Source organism: Dreissena polymorpha, chromosome 9, assembly GCF_020536995.1.
Source record: "Dreissena polymorpha isolate Duluth1 chromosome 9, UMN_Dpol_1.0, whole genome shotgun sequence".
Taxonomy (NCBI): domain Eukaryota; kingdom Metazoa; phylum Mollusca; class Bivalvia; order Myida; family Dreissenidae; genus Dreissena; species Dreissena polymorpha.
Window position 1 is genome coordinate 25,387,473 of NC_068363.1, and position 25,797 is coordinate 25,413,269.

General features: G+C 37.1%; 2 protein-coding genes across 2 annotated transcripts in view; both read right to left on the reverse strand.

Annotated features, from left to right (window-relative positions):
• Nucleotides 1–25,470, reverse strand: part of LOC127845919 (endonuclease/exonuclease/phosphatase family domain-containing protein 1-like) — a 166,942-nt gene extending 141,472 nt beyond the window's left edge. The window contains exon 1 of the mRNA XM_052377098.1: nucleotides 25,333–25,470. Coding sequence (XP_052233058.1) covers nucleotides 25,333–25,470 — 138 coding nt within the window. The remainder of the gene's footprint in view (nucleotides 1–25,332) is intronic.
• LOC127843719 (endonuclease/exonuclease/phosphatase family domain-containing protein 1-like) lies at nucleotides 14,078–21,219 on the reverse strand. Its single transcript, XM_052373473.1, has 3 exons — nucleotides 21,049–21,219; nucleotides 14,846–14,986; nucleotides 14,078–14,248 (listed from the first exon to the last, which is right to left on the reverse strand). Exons 1-3 carry the CDS (start codon nucleotides 21,158–21,160, stop codon nucleotides 14,142–14,144), a joined length of 360 nt encoding a protein of 119 aa, XP_052229433.1. The 5' UTR covers nucleotides 21,161–21,219; the 3' UTR covers nucleotides 14,078–14,141.
• Nucleotides 25,471–25,797: the final 327 nt, after the last annotated feature.

The window sequence follows — 25,797 nt, forward strand, 5'->3', positions numbered from 1 at the left end:
AGCGTTTTCCTTAGCGATCTATCTTTACGCATGCTCGTTCAGTCAAAACGCTGAAAAGCGATGCAAAGACGGGGCATATACAACCTTATTAAATTGCAAACACGTGCTTTTGCAATGGTTTATAATGGCGCTGCACCTCAAAACAAATAAGTTTCAAAGCACTTGCGTACCATTATAAATGTTTCAATCTGCAAAACTTTCTTCTAAGAATTAACCATTTACATATGTACTAGGCTTTCCACTTCCGCTTTCCAGTTTTTGTGTTTCTCATATTTTGTTTCCGTAATTGTTAATTATCTTCTTCCGGGATCATATATGTCCACTTTTTATTTGTGAGCTATGCAGACGCAATTTTGCAAATCAGTATGCTTTAGCTACTTTTTATTATTTAAACCTATGACTTCCTGTGTGGATACCTCCAGTCAAATTTAGCAGACGATACATGTAAGCAGACGACAGCCTGTAATAATGTAAACAATAGGTTTCAGAGCATATGGGACATATTGGCCAGTCTAGTGTTTAAAACAGCTTGTACGATGACATTGGTAAGTTTGTCATTGAAAAATGTACATATTGGCTGCTTTCAGGGAAAACGGGGCTTAATGCTGCATAAAAAGTCTGTCATGTGGGCAAAATTGTTTCTCAATAATTTAAAAAAAATAGATAAAGTATTAGATACACATATCACAACATGTACATGATTATAGGCTTGTTATTCTTTAGCAAGGCATCCACAATTCTGAAGATGGTTGCCAGTGCAGCGACCAATTGTGAAAAAAGACATATTGTTGTTAATTTATCTAAGTTATCTCAATAAAATAAATATGAAAATAAACAGTCACACACATCTCGACTTATGCTTTAAGACACACTCTTTTAAATTTGAATAGGTTGTGTTCATTACAAACTTGCGATATAAAAAGCTATAACATAAGTTTGAAAACTGAGTTGCTTCTAAGATTATGCAATAGCGAACACATTCAGTGCATTCAGCGCTTTCATTGTTATTGTCGGAAACTCAATATACATTTGTATATAAATTTTGCTTTTTTGTTTGTATTCAATTAAGCATTACCTAGTTACCACTTCCGAGGGACCATAATGTTATGTCATTACCTTTAAAATAAGAGAGCTTTGTCTTAAATATACTATAATTAATAAATACCACTACTTATACCATTAAAGTACCACTACCATCAACAACACTACTACTACTATTATCACAGTTACTTATACAATTGCTACTAAAACTACAAAACCAAAAACATCAACAAGAAACAAAATAAAAAACAGCAACCACTACTATTAATACTGCTATTACTACTACAATTACTAAAACAACAACAACTACAACAGTTTCGACAAAAACAACAATAGCAACTAGTACTACTACTACTACTAAAACTACTTCTACAGCTTCTACTGCTACTATTACTACTACTACTACTACTATTACTACTACTACTACTACTACTACTGCTACTACTACTACTTCTATAACAACAACAACTACAACTACTACTAGAACAACAACTACTACTACTACTACTAGTAGTGCTACTACTACTACTACTATATCACTACTACTTCTACTACTACTACTACTACTACTACTACTACTACTACTACTACTACTACTACTACTACTATTTCTGCTACTTCTACTATTACTACTACTACTACTACTCCTACTACTACTACTACTACTACTACAACTACTGCTACTTCTACTAATACTTCTACTGCTTCTACTAATACTACTACTACTCTACTACTGCTACTACTAATACTACTTCTACAACTATTATTATTATTACATGCACTACTACTACGACGACTTTTCTACAACTACTACTATAACCTACTACTACTACTTCTACTACTTCTACAACAACTACCACTACTACAACTATTACAACAAAAATACTACTACAACTACTACTACAATTCCTACCACACCCACTACATCCACAACAACTACTACTACTTCTACTACTACTACTTCTATTACTATTACAAGAACAACTACTACTTCTTCTACTGTTACTACTTGAACTACTCTGAGAAACAAGAGCTCGGCGATTTTCTGTCATCTCCAATGATGCTCACTGCCATTGTTGATTCATATGCAGAGGGAATAGAACTCAAAGGCTCAAAGTGTGAAATATACATCCTTTTAGTGGAAAGTCTTTTTAAGAAAGCCAACAGTTACACGCGTTCATTTCAACAGCCCCCCTTTCCGTTCTTCAAACGGACTGAATACATACAGCCAAATTTGGAACCCCTGAATCGTCTTGCTGAAATGGCCTTTCATTTGTTGTTTGTAGATGACAAGGAGAATTCAATAATGTTTAGCATTAGAGAATTAGAGAAATTCAAGATTGATGAATACAAGGATTTTGCATTAAAATCCGGAATTTTATCGGCGCAACGAACTGCCTATGCACAACGATCATCGTCATCATTTATGTTTATCCACTTGAGCATGCAGGAATTCCTTGCTGCTTATCATATTGCCCGCAATACGAATCTTATTGATGGTAGTATTTCTGTCTACCTTAACCGTCACCCGGAAGCCTATCTCGAAATATCACAGGTGTTTATATTCCTGTGTGGACTGGATGTATCGTGTGCGGAAAAGCTATCAAGCATGATGGATGAACGCAATGCTTTGGATACAGGCTATTTTATATCACCTATCACCTTATGTTTAATGTTTAATACAATCATACTTGCAGGGTTGAGAGAAGCTAATGCAAATGGATATTCCGACATTGCCCTTAAACTCAGTCACTTCTACTTCGATAGGAACAATATCATTGATCTTCATAAGATTTGGGAAAATAATGCGGCCAATGCAATAATGTTGGCTATCGATGACAACCGACGAATTTCACCTGCAAATGACGAGTGCACATCTCAGATTACATTTGACCTTCATTCGTGCTTGGAGCTGACACACCTACAGCTAAATGGACGTTGCATATTGGTTAAAGGTAAATATCAAAAAGGAACTTTTGTCAAACGTGTTTTCGTTATGTATAAGGCAAAAGTTAATGCTATATTTTTTATTGATCAAAGTCCGACAAAATGTTTCCCGATTTTAGGAATTAGCATATTAGAAACTGTTTTAAGCAGTCAGTGGACATATGATGTATCAAACATACAACGTGTATTTTAACTCTTTTATACAACCAAAAGCTTACACAATATTAATTTTTAAAAATATGTGAACATGCCGTCATTTATTAGAATCATTAAAAAAACAAACCGATAAGTGTCACGCAACGATTTGTTTGCATTTACTCATTTGACAAGTGGCGCTTTTTGATTGGGACAATTATCGTTTTAAACCAGAAAAATCGTACAAATAAAATATTTCATGCATCCTTATAATATTATTGGTTTCCAATAGTAGTCAGTAAAGTACAAATTACACTATTTAACCTTTATTACGAATCCTCTTCTTTGAAATATAATAAGTTTTTGTTTCGGATTTAGTTTCCTAGTGTGTGTGAATTTTTATGAAAGCAATTTCTTTGAACATAAAATTAATGATTCCCAAGTTAATGACCGGCTTAGACGAATGCTTCAACAGTATTTAGTGCACTTTGTTAGTGCTTGTTACCCATAATATATGTAAACCTAATATGGATAAAGTTTTAGTTTGTGATGAACGAACATTTCTCTGAAAATTACCAAAATACAATAACGCCTCAGGTATATTTTTGTTTGTGTTTTTCTTACCTGAGCACACTCATTTGTCACAATGCTGTATCGGCCAAATCCAAACCTAGGTCTTCTCAGGTCACTAGACCACTCTGTAAAATTTAATAACAATTTAATTTAAATTATACAAGTCGCATTCATGTTCCATCTTCATGAAATTTTGTCAACACATTAGTTTAAATTGCATTTCTGTTCAGTTTGAAAAGTATTCGGTGTGTACATAACAATTGTGCCTCAGTGCAGTTTTAGGTATATGATTATATTTAAACCATGTTTACACTTTATATATCACAATTTTAGTTAAATGTTAATGACACGTGTTTGGAATATGTGTTGTTATGATACTGGGTGCAAGATAGTGAATTTGTGGGATCAAAAAAAACGTTTATGGATTTAAGCACACCGGTTCAGCTTTAACAAAAAACATCTTTAGAATTTCGATAAGCGCATACAATACAGTTTTTATGCTGCTTATGATAAAATGAAATTCATTAGAATAAATTCATTGAATACGCATGTGTTATTTGCCAAATATGAGAAATGTACCGAATATATGTACATGGTTATGCGGCACGCAGCGTGACATTTTAGCACCGATTTCAAACGTATTCAAGGATTTATACTTTAATCTTAAGATATCGGCACAAACTGAAAGAAACCCTTTTTTATGAAGTGCAAGCACATTTGGTGTTATGATACCTTTGCCGAGTTCTAAAATGACTCTGGTCAGTTGAAAATCATGGCCGCCAGTGGGCGGGTAGTTTTCTTTATATGGCTGTTAAGAAACTGTTTTAACGATCTATGGTACAAGTTTAGTTGAATCTTCACGCAAGTTGGTAATACTATTTGTTTAAATGATTTCTCAGCTGAGATAAAAAAAATAGTTCCATCCGTTCGGAAAAACGGCCTCCATGCGGCTAGGAAGTTTTCCTTATATGACCATTGCGAAACCTTTTGTTAACACTCTAGGGTCATATTTTGTTAACACTCTAGGGTCATATTCGTAATAAAACCGTCATCGTCATGAAATTTGCTCTGATAATGAGATGTTATGATAGCTAGACGGATTGAGAACATCGTTCCGGTGCGTTGAAAAGCAGGGGAAATATAATTAGTTCCAACATATGCCTAGATTGAAGCAGTTTTTACGCTATAGAAGCCTTATTTTAGCGCAATCTTTAACACCTGGTCAAAACATTGTTTTAAAAATTGCTCGAGTATTTTGTAATGTGGGCGGCTCGTAAGGAAACATGAAAACACGGTAGTTTGGCAGTTTTCATAGTATGTCTATAGTGAAACCGCCTCAACACTATAGAAGTCGCATTTTAGTCCAATTATCATGAAGCTTGATTTGAACATTTTGTGTTATGATGTATCGGCTTAATAAAAAACAAAGTGTTCCGGTGACCTGAACAATGAATTCATTAAGGGGCGGGCAGCTTCCCTTAAAGTAACTTAGTGAAACCATGGTAACGCTCTTGTGGCCATACCTTTTGTTAAGTCTTTATTAAACTCTGTCGGAACATATCTTCGAATGATAGCTTAGTTTAAATATTTTCTTTAACACGAATGGCCGACTGAAGGTTGAGCCTTTCCCTCATATGACTGTAGTGATAAATTATCAATGCTCAAGTTCGAAACTTGTTCCGGATTGTTGGAAATCTAGAAAAACTTGACCGCCACTCTTCAGTACACTTAATCAGAACATTTTGAAGAAGTAAGAGCTAAACAGCTCTAAGTGTAAGAGGAACAATGCAAGCATTAGGCCTAATAACATTAAGTTTTATTGCTGTTAGTCTTCTCAAATTGCACCGTTTACGTTGTATTTTGACAAACAATAATATGTTTGAAAACGTGTCGGGATTTGTAATTTGAAATGTCATATTCTTTATATTCGGCATTGCAATGGAAATAGTTCCAACGTGATTTTAAAACTAATTAAAATAATCAATGTACAGTTTTAATTTGAAATCAAATTCTTCATTTTCTAACGATAATGTTTCGTATTTTCAGTATGAGTCTCCGTCGTTTGTGTTATTTCGCTCACGCATTTATATAAATCATTCATTTTTTTATTCTGTGACCGAAAACTAGAAAATGCTCTTGTTGTCAAACAGTGCATGTCGATGTATCGTGATATCTTACGCATGTCTTATATACTTAATAACACAGTTAAAAGTGTAACTACTTGGTTGTTTTTATTTTTCATGTTTTAATAATTGCAAATTTTTTTTTTACTGAATGACTATTCTTAACAAACTAATATCTGCGCTTAATATTATTTATTAAAATCCAGCTCAGAAGCCATAATAAATTTTTCAAGAAAAATAGTGTTATGCCGGAAACTCTCGAGTAGTTTCCCGTCAAAAGGAAATTGCACAATAACATTCTAATTATAAAGAGCCACAAGGTTTAAACCTATTCGTTAGCTATAAAGTCTACTTCACTTCAGCAAAAAATAATTGAAACATACAAATATATGTAATTGACATTAACCCATTTATGCCTAGCGTCTAGAAAAAAGGCCTTGACAACCAGCGTAGACCATGATGAGACGCCGCATGACGCGGCGTCTCATCTAGGTCTGCGCTGTTTGCTTAAAGACATTTCTGTAAAAAATATTCTAAATATAGAAATAAATATACTAGACATCCCTAATTTTGGAAATAAATTAATCCAATTTAGAAGGATGGTAGAGTCCGCTAGGCATAAATGGGTTAAATATTAAAGTGAGCTAACAAAACGTTTGCAAACACGTGTCTATTACCCTACAGAACGAACCTTTGTTAAAGCAAATTAGCAGATTTGCAACCTTATTGCACTTTGTAAATATGTTCAATTGTTGGCATTTAATTATATCAATCTTATCTCGTTGCAGTAATTTTGATTTGTATGGCAGTTGGAACGGTATACTATGTACGGGAGATAACCGATGCGAGGTGTTTGGTAATACAAGCTGTCTGGGTTGTCATTTATTTATGCATGTAGATAAGGGAGTGTATCTAAATAGTATATTTTCAATAGTTGATAGAACATTGCCATTGTTAGTTTACACCCTACGGCATATTCATTGTGGATTATAGATTGATTTTAAAGATTCATTTATACCAGCATGCATATGACTATTAATGTGGAACACAACATAGTATAAATATAACACTCATACAAACGTATTGTAAACGTGTTTGCAAGTTGGAAATAATTTAAGTGAACCATTCGAAAAAATAAAACTTATATTATTGCATATTTTTAGCTAAACAGCACTACAATAATACTTCTGATTTATATGTATTATGACGGGATGCGTTCTGAAACTAAAACATTGTTTTTGTTTTAATTATTCAATATTGAACAAATGCAACCACAAGTACTATGTATGAGCATTGCTAAAACTTCATCATTTTTTCAGATTCTGCCAGTGTGGGCACATTGTAATTTCCGTTCTGCATTATTCTAAATATTGCCGATCCAACCCAGTGCACAGAGCTTCCCCATGTACTTCCCTCCATCACAGACATTTTCTTGACCCGTGTCACATGTTCCTGTACCTGGCTACGCAGTCTGCTTAGCATGATGCTGACACGTAAGTGTTATATGTACTGTACGCTGGATGACTGTCACTTAACTGCGTGTGGAGAGGGCGAAGTCAACGCATCATACACGACTGGACACCACATATGGTTATGCGCAGATGGAAACAGAGAATTGTCAATATACCTAGATGATGATACCGGTCTGTGGGAGATTCTGCATGGTCTGAGTATTAAGAGTCTGAGTCTGGATGGTTGGGGGGTGAGCGGTTGTACAGTTAATCATGAAAAGTCGTTCTCACAGACGATAGCATCGCTCTCAAAGCTGGAAAAACTAGATATTACAATGGATGAATTCACTCCTTGTGTGTGGGAGGCTCTCCGTGGTCTGAATATCAAGAGTCTGACTCTGAGCAGTGGGGGTTGGGAGGTTATCATGCAAAGTCGTTGACTCAGTCGCTATCATCGCTCAAAAGGCTGGAAACACTTGGAATTGGTGTGACTGAAGACAGTCCTGGTCTGTGGAAGGCTCTCCATGGTCTGAATATCAAGAGTTTGAGATTTCATGGTTTTTGGGGGCCGGAAGGTTTGAGGATATATCATTCAGAGTCGTTGTCTCAGTCGCTGTCATCGCTCATGAGGCTGCAAAAACTTGATATTCGTGTGGATTCAGATATTACTGGTCTTTGGGAGGCTTTCTATGGCCTTAATATCAAGAAGCTGGGTGTGTTTGGTAAGTTTATAGTGAAGTATACAGAATCGCTGTCTTATTTTCTATCATCGCTCTCACGGCTGGAAACACTTAGTATTGATGCGAGTGAAGCCTGTCCTGGTTTGTGTGAGGCTCTCAAAGGTTTGAGTGTCAAGAGTCTGACTATTGAAGGTGAGAACCAAGGATTCGAATTAAATCATACAGAGTTGTTGTCTCAGTCACTATCATCACTCACACTGCTTGAAACACTCGATATGGAGGTATGGGAGCACAGTACTGGTCTGTGGGAGGTTGTCCATACTTTGAATATCAAGACTCTGAGTCTGAGTCTATATAGGATACAGTGGACCGATTTGCGTACAGAGTCGTTGTCTAAATCACTTTCATCTCTCACACGTCTAGAAACTCTTAATATGATTGTGTATGCTAGTGTGTATGCAGACAATAGTTGTCCTTTGAAGGCTCTCCATGGTCTGAATATTAAGAGTCTGAGTCTGAGACTGTGTCTGAGCGAGTATCGTAAATGTAAAGATTTGCAAGCAGAGTCGTTGTATCAGTCATTAGCATCGCTCACACAGCTAGAAACGCTTAGTATTGAGTTAGATCCTCACAGCCGTGGTCTATGGAGAGGTATCCATTGTCTGAATATAAAGAGACTAAGCCTGAAGACTATGGAGTGGGGAGGTTTGCATACAGAGTTGATATCTTTGTCACTTTCATCGCTCACACAGCTGGACACTCTTTATATTGAGATGCCGTGTGATTATCCAGGTCTGTGGGAGGCTTTACATGGTCTGAATATCAAGCATCTAAGTTTGAGTGGTTTGTTGAAAAGTACTGGAATTGACGTGAAGCATACAATGTCGATGTCAAAGACACTTTCATCGCTTAAACTGCTAGAAACACTTAGTATTGATTTGGAGTATGAGAGACCTGGCCTATGGCTGGCTCTCCGTGGTCTGAACATCAAGAATTTGAGTCTGAGTGGCGTTCGTCAATCTTCCGGTATTGACGTGAAGCATGCGGAAACGTTATCTCAGTCGCTATCATCACTCAAACAGCTTGAAACTTTAATAGTACATGTGCATACATACGTCGCCCTGCAGATACCTCAATCATTGAAGTATTTAAATATCTTCTCAGACACCATGCTACCATCCAAATTGCGCGAACTTGTGTACTCACTGGCTACGTGTACTCATACAATTGATAGTAAGCTGGAATTTGGCTGCGCTTCTAGTGTTGATCCTCCAGAACTAATCCCAATTAAGGAATACATTCCAATTCAACAGGAACTTGCTGCACGGAAAAAATGTTACATTAAAACGATTCCGAATATATGAATGGCTTGATTCTGCCGGTTGTGCCATGTCTGTACCTGACATCGGTGATGTTGATGACGTTGCTAGCGATATCCTTATAGATGATGTTCATAAAAGATTCGCTAAATATATGGACCTTTACAAAATTAATCGAATTTCAATGCGAATTCAGATTATTCCCGACTCACTTTCTTGAATTAGTGTACGTTTTTGATGGATACTAAATTAAATGATTCTGATTGTATTCATGTCTTGAAGTGTTTCTGATACTCTGCAACAATCGAAACTGTTTAAACATGATGCGTTAAATACTTTTTGTTGTTGCTCTATACATGAACTTTAGCTATACCATTATGCTATCCTAATGTGTTTTTAAACTTCCGACGATAGGTTTTACACGAAAATATGGCGGAAACACATTATCTCCCGATTTTAAAAAGGTCTCAGTCTAATGTATGTTGACATTTATTTATAACAATATATATTTATGTTAATCTCATCTTTAAAATAGATATTTCGTCGGAGCTTTTCTCTAACATGTATTAATTATTAAAATCAACACATTGGTGTTAATAAGTCTCCTAAGTCGTTAATGACTTGAGATTCAAATCAGGGAACAAATGGCATGATTATTATTTTGACCACAGAGCAAGTGGCACACTACTAAACGAAATAATACTATAGACAGATATTAATAGAATATAAACTATTATGTCTGAATGTCTGTCTGATATTACGTTTTTTGCTATGTGTCAATGTTATTGTACATGTTTAAATTAAATGTATGCCTTTGTTTTTAATGACTAATACAATTTGGAACATATTGATACAATTTTATTAGTTCGCTTTCAAGCATGTACACGTTTACACAATTGTCAACGCATTTGAATAACATATAAATATTGAATTATATAAAATATTTTAATTTCTTCTTTTTAAAAATATAATTCTAACCGCTTGATATGTTCAACTGTATCATATTAATAGGTTTGTATTTGCATGTTATGCATAGTACCTGTCATGTTGATCGTTTCCAAAAATAGAACCCTTTAAACGTCGATAATGATAGAGTATTGTTTTTAGATGTTACAATAAAAAAATAGTTTTATAATGCACAACTACATGCATTTGTATGTAGTTCTATGTTCTTAAATAATGTAATTATATAAATGTATATGTCTTATTATTAACCAGTTGCGGTAGTTTCGGATTACTCAATGATTGAACGTGTGTTGCTTTTTAATTGATTGTAAAATAAGCATTGTCATGGTTGAAATACAAAAAAAAATTAACACTGTTGGCGTTGACTTTGTTATAAACAATAATGACTCTTAGCATGATTAAGTTGATGTTTTACTGACGATGCTAAAAGATGTTGATGATATTGCTGTTGTTGTTGCTGCTGTGGGTTGTGCTTCTGCTACCGATGATGCGATGAGTACAACGACAACGAAGATATGATAAAGATGATTATTGTGGTGGAAGTGGTGGTGATGATGGTGGTGGTGATGATGATGAAGCTGATGATGATGACGAAATGGTGATGGTTTCGATTTAATGAATTTTTTTGAAATTAAGCAAATAATAATACAAACTGGTGAAAATCGGCAGAAATACTATATCAAAGTGAAAACAGCAAAACTTTATCAAATTGTGGTAATATAATAAATATAATTTGCTTTGTGTATTCAAACATATTAAACAAATCTAAATGGTATTGTTAGCTATATTTAAATAACAATTATACAAAATAGTTCTAACAAGCAAAACCTACAACTATTATAAGTATAATTACCGGAAGACATTCATGTGTAAGTAATAAAAGATGGTTTATTGGTTCATATGTTGTGAATAGAGCGTTTTACTATAACAAGGAACAAACAAACTACTTGAAAACAAAAGTGGCATTCACTATTTTCCACATCCAAAGAACGGTACACCTAATGTGAAATCAGCAGTACATCAATATAAAGAAGTGAAACTCCAGCTGCTGGAGCAGTATTAAATTCCTATTATATACGAAAACAAGGTTTCTAAAAATAATAAAAAGACAATACCGCTACCAGCCTCTGAAGGCTAAAAATATAACAACATCACAGAAGTGTACGGGGATACACGCTACTGCATCCTCGCAGCACACATCAAACTGTTGTGCAATTCAATATAAAGAAGTGAAAAATAATAAAAACAAGGTCTGTTTGTAAAACATGCATGCCCCCCATATGGGCTCTCCGTTGTAGTGACAGCCATTGTGTGAATATGTTTTTTGTCACTGTGACCTTGACCTTTGACCTAGTGACTTGAAAATCTATAGGGGTCATCTGCCAATCATGATCAATGTACCTATGAAGTTTCATGATCCTAGCCGTAAGTGTTCTTGAGTTATCATCCAAAAAACATTTTACTATTTTGGGTCATCGTGACGTTGACCTTTGACCTAGTGACCTCAAAATCAATAGGGGTCATCTGCGAGTCATGATCAATCTACCTATCAAGTTACATGATCCTAGGAATAAGCGTTCTTCAGTTATCATCCGGAAACCATTTTACTATTTCGGGTCACCGTGAACTTGACCTATGACCTAGTGACCTCAAAATGGATAGGGGTCATCTGCAAGTCATGATCAATTTACCTATGAAGTTTCATGATCCTAGGCATAAGCGCACTTGAGTTATCATCCGGAAACCATTTTACTATTTCAGGTCACCATGACCTTGACCTTTGACCTAGTGACCTCAAAATCAATAGGGGTCATCTGCGAGTCATGATCAATGAACCTTTGAAGTGTTATGATCGTAGCCATTAGCGTTCTTAAGTTATCATCCGGAAACCATTTTACTATTTCAGGTCACCATGACCTTGACCTTTGACCTAGTGACTTGAAAATCAATAGGGGTCAACTGCGAGTCATGATCAATGTACCTATCAAGTTTCATGATCCTAGGCATAAGCGTTCTTGAGTTATCATCCGTAAACCATTTTACTATTGCGGGTCACTGTGACCTTGACCTTTGACCTTGTGACCTAAAAATCAATAGGGGTCATCTGCGAGTCATGATCAATGTACCTATGAAGTTTCATGATCCTAGGCATAAGTGTTACTGAGTTATCATCCGGAAACCATTTTACTTTTTCGGGTCACCGTGACCTTGACCTTTGACCTAGTGACCTGAATATCAATAGGAGTCATCTGCCAGCCATTATAAATCTACCTACGAAGTTTCATGCTCCTAGGCATAAGCGTTCTTAAGTTATCATCCGGAATCCATTTTACTATTTCATGTCACTGTGACCTTGACCTTTGACCTAGTGACTTGAAAATCAATAGGGGTCATATGTGAGTCATGATCAATCTACCTGTCAAGTTTCATGATCCTAGGCCTAAGCGTTCTTGAATTATCATCCGGAAACCATTTTACTATTTTGGAACACTGTGACATTGACCTTTGACCTAGTGACCTCAAAATCAATAGGGGTCATCTGCGAGTCATGATCATTCTACCTATAAAGTTTCATGATCCTAGGCCTAAGCGTTCTTGAGTTATCATCCGCAAACCATTTTACTATTGCGGGTCACCGTGACCTTGACCTTTGACCTAGTGACCTGAAAATCAATAGGGGTCATCTGCGAGTCATGATCAATGTACCTATGAAGTTTCATGATCCTAGGCATAAGCGTTCTGTAGTTATCATCCGGAAAGCATTTTACTATTTTCGGTCACTGTGACCGTGACCTTTGACCTGAAAATCAATAGGGGTCATCTGCCAGCCATCATCAATCTACCTATGAAGTTTCATGATCCTAGGCATAAGCGTTCTTGAGTTATCATCCGGAAACCATTTTACTATTTCATGTCACTGTGACCTTGACCTTTGACCTAGTGACCTAAAAATCAATAGGGGTCATCTGCAAGTCATGATCAATCTACCTATCAAGTTTCATGATCCTAGGCCTAAGCGTTCTTGAATTATCATCCGGAAACCATTTTGCTATTTTGGGTCACTGTGACCTTGATGTTTGACCTAGTGACCTGAAAATCAATAGGGGTCATCTGCGAGTCATGATCAATCTACCTATCAAGTTTCATGATCCTAGGCCTAAGCGTTCTTAAATTATCATCCGGAAACCATTTTACTATTTGCGGGTCACCGTGACCTTGACCTTTGACCTAGTGACCTCAAAATCAATAGGGGTCATCTGCGAGTCATGACCAATGTACCTAAAAAGTTTCATGATCCAAGGCCCAAGCGTTCTTGAGTTACCATCCGGAAACCACCTGGTGGACGGACCGACAGACCGACCGACATGAGCAAAGCAATATACCCCCGCCTCTTCGAAGGGGGCATAATAACAATACCGCTACCAGCCTCTGAAGGCTGAAAATATAACAACATCGAAGATGTGTACGGGGATACACGCTACTGCATCCACGCAGCACACATCAAACTTAACATAAATAACATCAACTTCTCAAAACTTCACGTACCATAACATGTTGAACAAATTTGCTACATAAATTGGAAATATTTAACCAAGATAATTTTTCTAAAATTAGCAGACAAATATGTTCAAGCGCTGGTTAATTGTGTCTTATTAGTTTATTATGGGCTTCCATTTCAAAGTAGTTTAAATGGGGATTTTCATGGCAATAACATAATGAAAAGTGTGGAATATTGTCACTATTTATTGTTTAAAGAACTGCATTATCAATTGCTACTAGTGATGTCTGTCATACCAGAGTCAGACATGTAATATTCTAATCTTTTACTAAACATCAGTCAGTCAGTGCAAATTTAATGGCCTCTGGTCCGATCTTCAAGTCTCCAGTGTCAAGGTCACGGCCCGTTTAGAACTGGGCCCACACTGGACAGTGGTCACTCACGACCCCGCCCCACGTCCAGCCCTTGGGGATCCAGGGACTGGACAGTCCCTCTCTCACGACGTCACATTGACCTGTGAAGGGGAATACAATATATTACCATAAAACCGCCTAAAACAGCATTATTGTAGACTTCTGGTGATCTCATGAGCAGATTTTAAATTGTTTATGAACTAACATTAACAAATTTTCGCAATATGTTAAGCTATTCTACAATTCGATTGCATATTTACTGGTAGATTTTTTTGCGGGAATAATGGCAATATCATAATTAAATCTCCAAGGTTTGAAATATGATACATTTATGTTCATTTGAGAATCAGGAACATAAAGTATTGATAAATGCCTCTTCTTTGCTTTTCATTGACTGACATGATTAATTCAATCGATAATATAGTATTTTCCAATTAATCAAGGGTAAGCAAACTTTAAATAAACATCAACTGATGGAAATCTTCAACACAAATCGTTTACAATGCACAAAGGTTTGGACCAGCAAAATCAAGCACAATATAACAACAATATTAACAATCAAATTTGTTGAATTGATATACCTCGCCAAAGATAAATTTTGAGATGGTCAATCAGAAGGATGGATGGACTGACAAAAACGGACGGATAACACCAATTTATTATCCCTCCACCTTTGGCGAGAATAAAATAATTCTTACCAGTGAACACTTGTTTTGTCTGTTTAGATATCCAGATGTTATCGTATGTCTTGCTGCCTTTTTTGTTGGCGTCGCTTATGTTTGTGAAGACACCGTCGGCAATACAATTGTGATAGCCTTGATTTCGAAGATCGTCAAAATCTAAAAATAAACAAAAAACATCATTCATTTAATATTGAAAACCTTATATAAAACATTTCTAATAGAATTTTTGAATGCACATTGTTTTTGACAGATTTCAAACTAAATTCATAACAACTTTTAGCAAAGTGATGTAATTCAAAGATTAAAAAGTAAGTCCAACTATCTTTGGAGTAGCCTCACTTATGTGTTGCCAGATTATTTTTGTTTATGGCTGGCAACCCTACTTTATGAACAAGAGCTGTGTTTCTGAATCACCATGCCCCCTACTGTGCTTTGAAGCCGTACTGCAGCTATTTTAGAAACAAAGTTATAGTTTGAATGTAAAGGTCAGAGTGACCTTGACCTTTGACCTAGTGACCTCAAACCATGTTTGATTGTAGATCTTAATAAGATGCATGCTAATGTGAAATTTAAAGAACATAGACCCAAGAGTTTTAATTTTGTGAGCAAGGTTAAAGTTTTGGGATAGACACGCGCATACAATGACATACAGACAGACAGACAGACAGACAGACAGACAGACAGACAGACAGACAGACAGACAGACAGGACAAAAACAATATACCTCCTGATCATTCGATCTGGGGTTATAAACACACTGTAGCTACAGACAATCAATACATCATGGAAAAGGGAGAAGATGGGCCTCCTGGATGCCCCCAGGCCAAAGAACATCATCTCCACCAGGACCAACACTACCATCCATACATGTACCAGACTGGGGGGGACTGGAGAGAGCGCAAGTCGCAGGAGATATAAGGAAGTTGAACTTTCATTAAATATGCGAATAATGGTAGACTAATTCTGGGCAAAAGCCATGGACTTTTGACGAGTTACTGATGCACTTGGGGTATAAGCAGCAGAATGCAGTACACGCACTGGCAGAAGCCCAGATGCTGTAAAAGTCAGCACAGAGAGCGCTCTTCTGATGGCATCAGCATGGATCAGGACTACCTATTTCAATACAAAGAAGATCAACATGGACATAATCCAGTCATGAGTTCTACGCTCCGAAACAAAAGTGAAGAGAACGAAAATGATGACTTTTACAACAGTCCGTAAACCATCAGACAAGACGAGCAAAATAGGAAAATCATAATTTTAATCGGTGAATTCAACACCAAGAACAGGGATAGGAGAACATCATGGGACAGCAAGGACTAGAAGAGATGAATGACTTCAGTAGGATTTTTGCCGACGTGTGTGTCACAAGTAACCTGGTCATCGGATTCATTATTTTCCATCCCAAAAGGATACACAATGCAACTTGGGTGTCAACAGACCTGTCAACCGAGAACTTGATCAGCACCTGTGCATTGTAAGGAGGAATTGTATGTTTGTAAGTATGTACGCATCAATAGAGGAGTAGATGTTATTTCAGATCATCATCTCCTTGTCACTCAATTGCAGCAAAAATGGAGCAGAAGAGTTGGACAGGGGAGTCAAGCAAACACCACTGTTACAACGCCACTATGCTGAAAAACAACTGGAAAACAAAGTTTAAGGTAACTCTCTCCAAAACTTTCCAGACTTTTAAGGACCTGCTTGAAGAAAAGAACAGCAGAACAACAAGTACTGGCTCAAAAGATGTACCCTAGTTGTACACCCACATGGCTATCAGCAAAAACACTACATAACATTGTAACAAAGAAGAAAAATGAAACAGGACCAACTGCAGTGGAACAAGAGCAGAAACAACAGAAGCACAAGAAGAGCACACAAAAACCAAATAGGAATGTCAAGCGACTTTACTGAGTAACCAAGCAGATCTACATAAAGACGCCCGTTGAACAAGCATTACAGAAAAGAAAGCATGCAAGAACAGAACCAAGGGCCTGTACTCAATCACCAAGAGAATATCAGGAAAATATGACAAATAAGAGCCGCAAGTAATGGAAAAGATATTAGGAGTGAAAGCAGACAACGAAGTGCAGAAAAAGAGATGGATCGAGCCATTCCAGGAGCTACTCTACAGGCCAGCTTCTGCTAAGCCACCAGATAAACCACAAGCGATCTGCCAATCAAGTGTTGTGAAGAAGAGATGGATCGAGCCATTCCAGGAGCTACTCTACAGGCAAGCTTCTGCTAGGTCACCAGATAAACCACTAGCGATCTGCCAATCAAGTGTTGCGTATTCAAGAAGAAAGATATCAACCGCACAATCAAGCAGTTGGATATCGGCAAGTCTGCAAGACCTGACAGCATACTGCCAAAAGCTCTATAGGCTTACATCAAGACCAGGGAGGAGTAACTCTACACGATCTTCAGCATGATATGGGAAGACAAAGGTCATATTCCAATTACTTAGGGGAACGTTGTCTTTCATGTCAGGAAAAGTGTTAATCGCAGTATGCCTATCCGAATAAAAAAGATTAATCTGACCAGCATCGACATGACCAATGAGCGGACTTACGAAAGATGAGTTCGTGCACGGTCACATCGCAATCCTGCACATCATACTGGAACATTTTCCTTAAGTGTGACTCATCCCTCTATGTAAACTTCATCAATTATGAAAATGTGTTTAAAAGAATTGACCGGAAGTCCCAACTGAGATGCTACAGAGTGCCAGTAAAGATCATAGCATCATCTGCGAGTCTGATTAAATGATGACCTGCATAAGTGTAAACGGCAGGGAACACACCCACACCTTGGTAGTAGTAACCAGAGTAAGGCAAGGCTGCTTATTCTCACCTTTTCTGTTTCAACTGTCATTGTGCCCTCGTTGGACCAGAAGCACAATTGCATCTAGTGTTGCAAGCAGTTGGACCATATGGACTATCCGACAATCTAGCTTTTATCTCTGAAACTCCACAGCAGAAGCAGGAAAAATCCAACATTTTTTAAAAAAAACTTAGCTTGACTGGACCTTACCACTAACAGAGGGTAGAGCAATGATTTCAAGACCAACACATCCAACGCCAAACCCATCGCCAGTCTGCATCCAACACAACAATGCAATTTCTCCCCTGGAACACTCAATGGAAGATGATGAACAGGCAGCATAGAAACAACTGCCATTGAGACCTGGATGAATCTTAGGTTCAAGTTACATGGGAAAAACATCATAGCTGGGGTGCCTTAACCAGAACTATTACGCAAGGAGGAAACTGACGGGCCCACAGGCCAAGATGAGTTGAGATGAGATATATTAACATTGTTAAATATTATATTCCATCTATGAATTATACTGCAAACAAGAGTTCCACAGTCGAGATATATTCCCCCCCCCAAACTAGTGACCCCAATTTCAATAGGGGTCATCTACTGTTTAAGGCTATTGCCCATGTGAAGCATCAAGCCAATCGGTCAATTCGCTGATGAATTATTTATCACAACAATTTTCACATTTATTGTGACACTGACCTTGACCTTTAACGTAGTGACCCAAATTTCAATAGGGGTCATCTACTGTCAAAGGCAAATGCGTATGTGGAGTATCAAGACAATGGTTCAATTCGTTGATGAATTATTAATCAGAAACACTTTTTCCACTTATTGTGCCAGTGACCATGACCTTTGACATAGTGACTCCAATTTCAATAGGGGTCATCTACTGTCCAAGGCCAATGCACATGGGAAGTATCAAGCTAATCGGTGAATCAGTTGACAAGTTATTGATCGGAAACAAGTTCACACTTTGTGTGTAACAGTGACCTTGACATAGTGACCCCGAATTCAATAGGGGTTATTTACTGCCGAATGCCAATGCACATGGGAAATATGAAGCCAATCGGTCAATGCGTTTAGGAGTTATTAATGGGAAACTATTTTTACACTTAGTGTGATAGTGACCTTGATCTTTTACCTAGTTACCTCAATTTCATAGGGGTCATTTACTATAGAAGGCCAATGCACATGTGAAGTATCACGCCAATTGGTCAATTATTTGACGAGTAATTGATCGGAAACGATTTTCACACTTTGTGTGATAGTGACCTTGACCTAGTGACCCCAATTTCAATAGGGGATATCTACTGTCAACCAATGTAGTGTTTTTCTCAGGAGGACAAAGGGGAATGCCGCATTACTTTCAAAAAGGGCATTTAAGCGCTCATTTAGGCAAAAAGGGCAAAAATGTTCCGTGAATACCTGATTTAGGGAGAAACTTGTAATCGCATCAGAGGCGGTTGTGGAAAAACAAAAAATAAACAAGCACATTAAATGGTGAATGGTGTTATTAACTTGCTTTGATTTATTTTAAAAGTTCCATGCTGTTTCAGTAAACTGTACAGCACATCAAACATAATAAAGCAATATATGCATATGCATCTGATTATACACAGAACTACTAACATAAAAATATTTTCAGATGTTTAACATTGCGAGTAAACTGATCGCTAACAATATGTAAACACTCGTTTCCGTGATATACATTCACTGATTAGATTACAAATAAATATGTTATTGCTATCTAAAACATTTGTATGCATTGTTGATTATCACAGACATTTCATTAATTCCTTCTAAATGTATGATCTCCATCGTTAATTCGATCGTTTACGATTGTATTTGCCATTTTTGCTGAGTCACAATTTAATTCTGTATGTCCGCCATCTCGTAAAGCGACAGGTGCGCATAGCAAAGTAAAATCTTACAATATGTCCGCCTAATATGCGAATTGCATTTTGTTTAATTGGTTTACGTCTTAGAAATTATTGTCCCCTACCGGTTTCATGAATCTTGAAACATGGATAGATGGCAATATGGATATTATGCACGTCATTTCATTTTGTTCCCACGTCAAAAAGAATGGTTGCTAGGCAACAAAGAGACAAGAAATTACTGCAGAAAATGGTGGTTTTCTGGATCCTGTGATAACTTTTAAAGTTCTTCATATTTTTTTTCATGAAATTTAAAACATGGATAGATGGTTATCTGGACATTATGCACTTTTTTATTTTCTTCATACGTCAAAAATTTTGGTTGCTATGGCAACAAATAAAAATATAAACATATTTCTAAAATGGTGGAGCCGGTAGGGGACATATATTGCTTGGCAATAGTCTTGTTTCAATAATTAAATATCTTAAAGACGATAACGATAATAAAATTAATTTGTGTTTTTAAATGTAAATATGCGTAAAATATATGTTTTGATATAACTGAATTATGCATGGAATGCACAATTTCAAGGAGGATAACACCAAGTTTTTCATCAAAAGTCTCCAAAGTAACAGTCCACAAATTTATCGTGGAGGAGTACACATCACCGACCGATAAATGCACTTGGTATAACATAGCCTCTGACATTATCGATTGATATTAACGCATGACTAATTCACAACCACGCGAATCTTCACTGCCTTGGAGCCATTATCTGATACTAGTCGGCTTAGAAGTTTGGTCAAGGGGAAATTATGATGTTATCAATAAGGGCGAAAACAGCGGGTGCCCATGAAAGGGCATTGCCGCGGCCTTTGGAAAGGGCAGCGTAGCGCTAAATGGCTTTGAAAGGGGGCAGCGTGGCCCTTCACAAAAGGGAATGGCGCCGCGCCACGCTAACAGGGCCTGGGAAAACGCTACAAGGCCAATGCACATGTTAAGTATCAAGCCAATTGGTCAATTGCTTGACAAGTTATTGATCAGAAACGATTTTTACACTTAGTGAGACAGTGACCTTGACCTTTGACCTAGTGACCCCAATTTCAATAGGGGTCATATACTGTCAAAGGCCAATGCACATTTGAAGACCAATCAAGCCAATTGGCCCATTCGTTGACAAGTTATTGATCCGAAACAAACTGGTCTACCGACAGACAAACCGACTGACATCTAGCAAAACAATATAAGTGTGATAGTGACCTCGACCTTTGATCTAGTGACCCCAATTTCAATAGGGGTCATCTACTGTCCAAGGCCAATGAACATGTGAAGTATCAAGCCAACTGGTTAATTCGTTTATGAGCTATTGATCAGAAATGAACTGGTCTACCGAAAGACAAACCGACCGACATCCAGCAAACAATACATATACCCCTTCTTCTTTGAAGAGGGGCATAAATGTCATATTATTTATTAATTTTGATCAGTTCCATAATAAAAATCAAACGACTAACCTTTAGTAACTGGAGACAGGTTAAAGTCACCAAGCAGTATAATATCATTTTCCCCTGCAATGACAAAAGGAAATTTAACAAGGGCTGTTTGTAAAACATGCATGCCCCCCATATGGGCTGTCCGTTGTAGTGGCAGCCGTTGAGCAAATACTATTTTTGTCACTGTGACCTTGACCTTTGACCTAGTGACCTGAAAATCAATAGGGGTCATCTGCGAGTCACGATCAATGTACCAATGAAGTGTCATGATCCTAGGCAAAAGCGTTCTTGAGTTATCATCCGAAAATCATTTTCCTATTTTGGGTCACCGTGACATTGACCTTTGACCTTGTGACCTCAAAATCAATAGGGGTCATCTGCAAGTCATGTTCAATCTACCTATGAAGTTTCATGAGCCTAGGCGTATGCGTTCTTGAGTTATCATCCGAAAACCATTTTACTATTTTGGATCACCATGACCTTTACCTTTGACCTAGTGACCTCAAAATCAATTGGGGTCATCTGCGAGTCATGATCAATCTACCGATGAAGTTTCATGATCCCAGGCGTATGCGTTCTTGAGTTATCATCCGGAAACCATTTTACTATTTCGGGTCACCGTGACCTTGACCTTTGACCTAGTGACCTCAGAATCAATATGGGTCATTTACAAGTCATGATCAATCTACCCATGAAGTTTCATGTTCCTAGGCATATGCGTTCTTGAGTTATCATTCAAAAACCATTTTACTATTTCTGGTCACCTTGACCTTGACATTTGACCTAGTGACCTCAAAATCAATAGGGGTCATCTGCGAGTCATGATCAATGTACCTATGAAGTTTCATGATCCTAGGCCCAAGCGTTCTTGAGTTATCGTCTGACAACCACCTGGTGGACGGACCGACAGACCGACCGACAGACCGACATGAGCAAAGCATTATACCCCCTTTTCTTCGAAGGGGGGCATAAATATTGTAGATATATGAATTTTTACAAGTTATATTTGTCAGGCCAGCTAGCATGGTTGGTAGGGAGCTGGACTACAAATCCGAGGATCGACAGTGCGTTTCCCGGCAAGCCCACATAAATTGTGATGGAACAGGTATTAAAATCCTTTAAACTGCCGTTCTTCCTGTCTGCAGATTCAAGTAAGGCAGCTGTCAGTTAATGGCTAAATTGTGTGCACTTAGTACTGATAAAGAAGCAAATCCATAAAATGAAAATTAAAGGATATGTTTACATAGTAATAAGAAATTGAGTATTCAACGTATATTCTGTGCAGCTGTTAATGTTTGTTGAGCATTAATTTTAGGCTGATTTTAGTGGAATATAAATATTCAACGAACGTTGTTTACATCTGAAATAAAATGTGGCAGAATTCAGTAAGGTTGATTTGGGATGTGGTATTTGTTAAGGAGAGTTAAGGACAATATGTTTGGTCCGGGTTCATTACTCTGGTGAACTGAATATTGTTTTGCCTCAAACAAAACGCCTCATAAAAAATGCTCTATACCAGGCAGAGCAGTCCTAATGGCCTCTATAAGGTTGGGGATATTGTCAATCTCTGCCTGCAGTCGACCGATGTCCTCAATTCTCCAGACCGGTTGCCTTCAGATGTACACTTACCAGAGCGCAGTCAAAACCGCTGATCTGTTGAATGCATTTTATACCATATTATTTTTAGATTTCATTGTAAAAGTTTCTACCCCGTAATAATGTAATCAATTTACCAGGGACCCTGATAAATCATCGTGCCCATAAGATGAAGCAAAAATTTATATAAAAACAGTTATGTGCTTCAAATTAAAAATATTTTTTTCTTAGAAATACAAATGTTAATAGGTCAGTTATTTCTTTTTATCATATCACTTGAATATTGTCAAGTTGAGTCAATTTGTAGTTGATTTTGTCATTTAAGAATTTGAGAGTCATTTTGTAGTAGAGCTTGTAATTTTGTAAGTCATTATGTAGCTGACCTAGTAATAATGTAGTTGAGATAGTAACTTTTTAGTTGCTAGGTCATTTTGTAGCTAAAGTAATTTTGTAGATGAGCTTGTCATGTTGTAAAATTAGTGAGTCATTGTGTTGTTGAGTAAAACATTGTGTAATGAAGTAAGTCATTTTGTGGTTAAGTAAGTCATTTTGTATAAGAGTTAGTCAATTTTAATTGAGCTATTCATGTTTCACTTGAACTTCATGTTGTAGTTGATAAAAAATACAGTTGAGCAAGTCATGTTGTAGAAAAGTTGGTCATTTTGTAATTCAGTAAAAAAAATTATAGCTTAGTAAGACATTTTTAATTGAGTTAGTCATTTTGTAGTTGGGGCAGTCATTATGTAGCTTAGTAAGCATTTAGTTGAGTAAATCAGTTTGCAGTGGACGTAGCAAAGTTGTAGTGGCGCTAGTCATTTTGTTGTTGAATAAGTCATTTTGTAAAAGCCAAATTAAGATCTCCCTAGCGTAGGAACATTCTTAAGGTCTCCTCCAAAGACACCAAGAACTGGTTTCATTCAGGCAAATGACTCAAAAGCAATAAAAATAAACTTACTAGGTTGAAACTTTAGCAACATGAAACTCTTCGCCCATAAACAACTAAACACTACAAGTTAACGATGAAAGATGGTGCACATTTTTATAGAAGACTACATGACCTTGAAAGTAGCAATGAAAGGTCGTCGGGTGAAGGGTTTCTGTTTCTTGTCCATAGCCAGGAGGGTAGAGCTTACTAGGGCTATGCCCTGCATTTCATCATACAGGAATCCATTGTACTCGTTACTCTGAGGAGAGATCAACAGGTACAACAAAGAAATATAAATATAGACAGGTAAAGTACATGAAAATCAGACAAGAGAGACCCAAAGTCGCTCATCTGAGCTTAAAAGGAACCGACCTGTTATGTGCAGCCCAAGATATCATTAGAACACATTTTCTGATAAAAATTCATGAAGATTGAAATATGCATGTGACTTTTAGAGCGTAAACAAAGTTTTACTAGGTTTAACTATAGCCATATGAAGAGGCATGCACCGCCTCGCCCATCCCACCTGGCGGACATGTTTTTCAACCAACCGCAAAACAATTTTGAACTCATCCAAGATGTTATTGTGAAACATTTAAAAAAAAAACTGAGGAAATTACATTTCGCGCGTGACTAATGATTTTCTCTGTTATCAAAGTGCCATCCGTTATCCAAATATCAATTAAATAACAGTATTCTCTTAATCCACTAAGCTCTTAAAAATTAAGTTTGCTTTATTTTAAACAAACCAAATTATCGCTTCAATGTGTAAGGTTAAGTAAAATCAAGCACAAAAATAATGTTCCAAGATCAAAGATCAAGTAAAATACAATTCTATTCCAAACAAATGGTATGCCCCATAACTTTGACCAGCATCAACTGATTTTCAAAAAATTGCAATGACAAAAATTACAATACATTCTCCGCTCCCTGGTGCACTGTTTTCCAACCAACCGGAACCATTTTCGATGTCGGCCAATATACATGTAGCATTGAGACAAATATTCTGACCTAGTTTGATAAAGATTGGACAATAAATGTTGCCTCTAGAGAGTTAACAAAGTTTAACTAAAGCCATATAAGGAAAAATGCCCTCCATAGAGGCCATATTTTTTCAACCAACTGTAACCATTTTCAAACTCGTCCAAGATATAATTGGGACAAATCTTCTGACCAAGTTTCATGAAGATCAGGCAATAAATGTGGTCTCTAGAGTGTTAACAAGTTTTAACTATAGCCATATACATGTAAGAAGAAATGCATGGCCCCCTGGTAGCCATAGTTTTCAACCAACTGGAACCATTTTCGAACGCATCCAAGATATCACTGGGACAGATCTAAAAAAAGTTTCATGAAGATCGGACAATAAATGGGGCCTTTTGAGTGTTGCCAAGGAAAATGTTGACGACACACAATGCACGATGGACATTAGATAAACATAAAAGCTCACCATCACGTTCTCCTCATGTGAGCTAAGAAACAGTGAAACATATTCAGAGAAAGAGTTTTTGTAATTACTTTGTGGAAAGAACAAAAGCACAAAGAAACAAGAGGGCCTGAAAGGCCCAAAATTGCTCAACTGTGATACAAAGGAACTGACCTGTTCTGTGCAGCCCAAGATATCATAAGAACAAATGTTCTGACCGAGTTTCATGAACAGTGAACTATAAAAGTGACTTTTTGAGTGCTAACATTGTTTTACAGAATCATTTTTGCATGACTTGGCTTAAAATATTCCTAAGAAAATGAGTGAACAATGCATAGATGTGTTAAACTTGACGCACCATGTACATGCGACCCGTTGACTCTGAAATGACACACTTCCATTTGCCACGATGACCCGCCCATTTCTGGTTGTTAGGCAGGGTGGGCGTGTTAAGCTCATCACATATCTGTGGAAAATGTAAACTAGAGTGTGTCATAATGGTGCTGAAGAATGCATCCCCCGCCTGACACCAGACGATATAATATGTACAATGATGCTATAAAACATAAACTGGGTAATTTTTTATATAAAACAAGAGATGTATTTGTCAGAAACACAATGCCCCCTACAGCGCCGCTTTGACTTTTTTGTTTCATTTGGCAGGTACAGATAATAATCTCCCTTTAAAGCTTATTACTTCCCTTGGATTTGTTTTTTTTTACCTTTGACTTTGAAGGATAAGCTTGAGCTTGACTTTTCACAACTCAAATCTGCAGCTCCATCAGATACACATGCATGCCAAATATCAAGTTGCTATCTTTAA